The sequence below is a fragment of the Pollicipes pollicipes genome, unplaced genomic scaffold, assembly GCF_011947565.3.
Source record: "Pollicipes pollicipes isolate AB1234 unplaced genomic scaffold, Ppol_2.1 Scaffold_6686;HRSCAF=7923_pilon_pilon_pilon, whole genome shotgun sequence".
NCBI classification, from domain to species: Eukaryota; Metazoa; Arthropoda; class Thecostraca; order Pollicipedomorpha; family Pollicipedidae; genus Pollicipes; species Pollicipes pollicipes.
In genome coordinates this window covers 46,095,714-46,100,752 of record NW_023596921.1, presented here as the reverse complement: position 1 = coordinate 46,100,752, position 5,039 = coordinate 46,095,714, and the positions used below count along the sequence as shown (strand labels likewise).

Here is a 5,039-nt window from a genome sequence, read left to right as displayed (position 1 = left end):
GGTTTCAGAGAAATGCCTGAAAGGAGTCTTCTAGATTAATTATAGTGCTACATGCGCCTCAATAGCCTCGACGCATTTATTTTATGACAAAAAATCAGTAAACGCCATGCCGGCATTTTTATCAGGTTCCATTACACGCCATGGCGGGGGAGGGCGGTCGCCAACATGGAGTTTGTTTCCGACAACCCGCATGCGTCCCTGGTACTCATCACATCACACCCGGTTCCTGTCAGGTATCCCGGCAGCCAGGGGTCGGATCAGTCAGAAAAACCTGTTATGATGTTAAAGGCATCCAAAAATAATGCACACTAATATCGTCCACTCAACGCAAGGTGTCTTTGCGTGCGTGTTCAGTGTGTCAGCTCCTTCACTTAGCACCCGCAAGGACTGGTCGTTGAAAAAATGTTTAAGTTATGCTATTATTTTGAGTATTTTTTCAATTATGGTTGCCATGAGAACCTACCAAGCGTTTTCATGTTCCAGGGTGGTCCAGACAGACGCAGTCATGCCTGAAGGTCCGGAGCTCCATCTATCTTCGCTGTTTATCAAGAGAGTGAGTGATTCAAAATCATTCATCGGCAAAATTGTGGAGCGGCTGCCCGCCAACAGAGAGCCAAGGCTGGTGGATTTCAACAAACGCCTCGGTGACAACGCGTGTTACACTCTGACGTCATGGTCTCGAGGGAAAGAGCTTATGTTGACAGTGAAGCCACTTAAATCGAAATGCCCAAATGCATCCTACAAACCGGAGGAATGGACAATTCGCTTCAATTTTGGAATGACTGGGTGCTTCAAATTCACGAAGACTGCTGACACACCCAAGCATGCCAAAGTGTGGTAAGTTGAAGCAAAACATCAGATTGCCCCATCATGCGCAATGACCCGTCATCAACCTGAATGATCGTAGTTCGGAGATATTTTCAGCATGATTAAAACTGACATTCATGTAGACGTGTGTCACATACTCATGTCATATAAATGGGGCCTGAGAAGTGGAGTAACGTTAGCCAGATGAGTGGAAATTGTCCGAAATAGGTTTTCAAAGCGGAATCCGCGTCCAACATACCTTGGAGATAAAACGAGGTCAAAAGAGTCACCCGAGGTCACTTTGGTCATTGATTCCAGCCGACCACGAGAAGTGCTCAAAACTCCCGGAAGGTAAATGTTTTGTCAAGTTACACTTTGTCTGGTCTCAATTTACATCATGAGTGGCATTTGCAGTCTAACGTTTTCTGGTCACCGACATTGCAGGCCAAATCATTCTTGCAGAGATTCCAAATTGACGGAATGGGTCACTCAGCTGGCACAACCAGAATTTTGTCTCGCGTTTGACCGAAAGTGCCACACGCGGTGCGAACGGGCAACACTTATCCTGACATTCCCCATCGTCTTACCGGGAGCGGTGTGACATCGCCCCGTAAGTAAGATTCACGGGGCAAAGGAGAGTGTGTTGTTTACCGTGGCAGGATTTACCGATATCCAGCTTAAAGCTTCGAGGTTAGCATGTAGTGTCCTGCGGCAGGTATTGTTTCCAAATATCACGAAACATTCTCTGTGGATGACCACTAGGCAATAAGATGTGCAAGACTCATTGAAGCTTTGCGCATCTAATGCAGCCATTGAACATAATTTCGTTTTAATTAACAGGTCAGATTAGATAACAACGCATGACTAGTTTGTGGCGGCGTGAAGTTAACGCCACATCATGGCGTTAAAGTTAACACCACGTCATGTGGTTGTGATAGAAAACTGAATGGGTGAGAATGATATGTAATAGGAGTCAAATTCGAAATCAGTGTCCCAAAATACCATCGAGTTGGCCCATGGCCCGAAGTAGTTAACTGAAGTCAACTTAAATCAGTGACCTCGGGTAACATTAAGGCTTGGACCTCGTGGAATGCTGGCGTAGGGTCCTTCTACACCTATTTGAAAGTTAGATTAAATCTGAGCGTCATGCGCTGTCGTCCGTAAACCGTTTTTTTTTAAGATGTGCAATATAAAGTATTTTAACATGAGATGCAATCACACCTTAGTGTAGCGTTATGTTATCCAAAACGCCCATCGCCCCTGGTTACGTTTCGGTCATGCTCTTCCCCCCCTTTTTATTCATGTGTAACGTAGCTTACGAGGGACGGAATCCTTAAACGCGACCTTAAAAAAGTGCAGTGGGGGTGTTATGTGGGCACGGGTGCACGTTTTATCAAAGGGTTTCCCCGATAGAAACAACGCTGTTTGTTTCGTTTCACCAACGCACAGGTAATAGTATTGTGCTTAGTTCGTCTCAGAAGATGAGTCTGATCACTGATGGCGCCTCGCACCGCCCGAGGGTCGGTATCGGAGCAGAGATCGACTGCGACTGCTGCTTCAGCTTCCGCACGGCCGGCGAGCCGTCCTACACGCTGAGCTTCGTGGACATGCGCGGCTTCGGCCGGTGGGTAGCGAGTCCCGAGTGGTCGAAGGACCGCGGCCCGTGCATCCTGCAGGAGGCCGACCTCTTCCGTGCCAACGTGCTCGACAATCTGGCCGTCTCCGTCTTCAACAAGCCTATATGCGAGGCCATGCTGGATCAGCGCTACTTCAACGGGGTCGGCAACTACCTGCGCGCTGAGGTCCTGCACAGGTGGGCAACGTGAGGTGGCGGCCTGGTAGTAAGGTTGGCAGCAACTGGCTGTAGCACCTTCTGACAGCTCGTTTTTAGTAGTTAGACGCGGCTGATAGAAAGTCCTAGGGACGAAAATTGCGGAACTTAGTAAAACTCCGAGGATTGCACAAGTTATAGGCCAATGTAGGAAAGTGAGATAAGTTGCATGCTAATCCCTTAGTCTTGGCATGGAGCACTGAGCATTGAGCCAGCATGTTTAGAACGAGAGCTGGCTGACATCATTTCTAAAATGCCGTAATTTGTTATAACGCATGAGCTCGTTTGAGCATGAGCACGAGCATTGTTGTTTACATCGATCAAGATAAAGACGTTCCCCGCTCATATCTGGCAGGGTAATGGTGGTAGTGCATCGGGCGAGCTGCGCGTTTGGGAAACTAGAGGGACGTGGTTCGATTCCCTGCGTTACTCCCGCCCCTTTATTGCCCAGGGCGAGGGACAGGCGACGCCATGTAGTCTCAGCAACGCCGTGATGCCAGCAATATCCTGCTCCCTACATGCCTCGGCATCCGCAACATCTCTTATATAACTTTCGAGCTGGGATGACGATACCAGCTCTGGGCGCTTTACAACCAGTTAGTCGTAATCAGTTCTGGAGGTTGTGTGCAACCAGACGTATGCCTAGTTTCCACATTTACGTAATGGACGCAAGATCTTGGATCCTGATTTCAGCTGGTTGTTTGGTAACTATAATCTCCGGGCTCCTTGATTCAATGACCGTGTTGCAAACCCGGTCACTCATTCCTGATTTCCATTGCTTTTTTCACAAACAAATCAAGGATCCTAGTTCCTTCACACAGACTAGGGTCTGGTTCCTGGTTACGATTGGTTTGTCACGACTCGTTGGCTCATTCGCAACCGCCAGCATGGGTTATCTTTTGATTATCACCTGCGATGGAAGGCATGCAGCTGAAATATAAGATAGCCTGCATATGTCCTGTAATATTTACTCGTGCCACGCGCGAAATATAGATACAGGGCGGTGCACACTGGTTCCTGGCAGGAATTTTTGGTGAGATCCTGGTTTTTGCTGTTTCGCTGAGCGTAAAGTGGATCATGGCTCTTATGTCTTTAATATCATTCCAGGCTGGTATTGGGTTCTGCCAGATACACACCGTCGGCCGTATTCCGTGTTGGACCTTGGTTTTTGGCTGGATAATCGTGGGCATAATTGCGACGGGGCCCTTACTTCGTTTGATTTCTTGTGCATATTACAAGTCGGATCTTGGTTCTTGGCAAGATCCCTGGTTTAGTGTCAGGCTGGATCTGGTTCCTGCTGTTTCCTGCAGAACAATTGAAGTGGTCGGTATTGGATCCTGTTCCCGCTGGTTCCCCTCAACAAATTCAGTGTTGGATCCTGGCTTTGCTAGGCCTTCGATTTCATTCCAAACTAGTACTGAGTTTATTCTTGCTTCTAGAACTAGGAACGTATACCGGGAGGAAATCTTAGGAGCCTGGCGCAGTCTGGTCGTAGCTCAAACCAGCTACAGAAGCTCTTGCAAAAAGGCTAGCAGAACATGATTTGAGGTTTTTATACGACTTAATCCCGCCAAAACTAATGGAGTTATTTTGTTGCGTAGCTACCTGTCTGTTCCTGAAATGCAGAATTAAGACAAATGGTGTACAGACAATGCGGTGTTGGCTACCGAGTGGCGAAACGTACGGCGAAGAAGAATGCTCAGGTAGCCAGGTGAAGACCAGGTGTTGAAACATGCAGAGGCATTTACATAATGTATTTTCGGAGGAAGGCCAAGCCTGAATGTACCCCACCCAGTTCACGCCGAAATGAGAAAAACAGGTGTTCGAAGTAAGAAAAGGATAGAAAGTAGCCCGATTGGGCTAAAATGTTAACTATGTGTCGCCATATTTGCTCACACCCAGTCGGATTCCTATGGTCCCGCCGCCTGTGACCCACCTGTCTGTTTGACCAGGCTGTCTGTACGCCCGTTTGAGAGCGCAGCGGGACGTGCTGGCGCCGCTGCCGCTAGAGCTGAAGGTGGGTCAGACGGACGTGCTGCACATGTGCCACCAGCTGGCCACCGAGGTGGTCACCATGGCGGCGGTAAAACGCTACGACGTTGCAGCTGGAGGCGCTGGAACCGCAGCCGGCCGTCAAGAAGGAAGAAGGGGATGAGGTTTGACGCATTCGAGGTGAGAGGGTGCAGAGTTCTGGGGGCCTTGCTTCCTTGGGAAGCATTGGTTGGCGTTCGGAATGGTGGAGAGATGCTTTGAGGCGAGCTTGACACCAAGAATTGCTACGGGGCGCGCCAGCACACCCACGAACACACGTCGCTTTTTTCTGTAAAAAAAAGAAACTCGATGCGCGCCGCCGCTCCCTCCCCCCCCCCCCCCCTTCTGGAGCACAAGCGACTAAAGCGTC

At 49.0% G+C, this 5,039-nt stretch overlaps 1 protein-coding gene across 1 annotated transcript; it reads left to right on the top strand.

The window, feature by feature from the left end:
* The first annotated feature begins 470 nt into the window (after positions 1 to 470).
* LOC119108432 (endonuclease 8-like 1) lies at positions 471 to 4,800 on the top strand. Its single transcript, XM_037232003.1, has 4 exons — positions 471 to 837; positions 2,369 to 2,620; positions 4,591 to 4,642; positions 4,744 to 4,800. Exons 1-4 carry the CDS (start codon positions 506 to 508, stop codon positions 4,798 to 4,800), a joined length of 693 nt encoding a protein of 230 aa, XP_037087898.1. The 5' UTR covers positions 471 to 505.
* Positions 4,801 to 5,039: the final 239 nt, after the last annotated feature.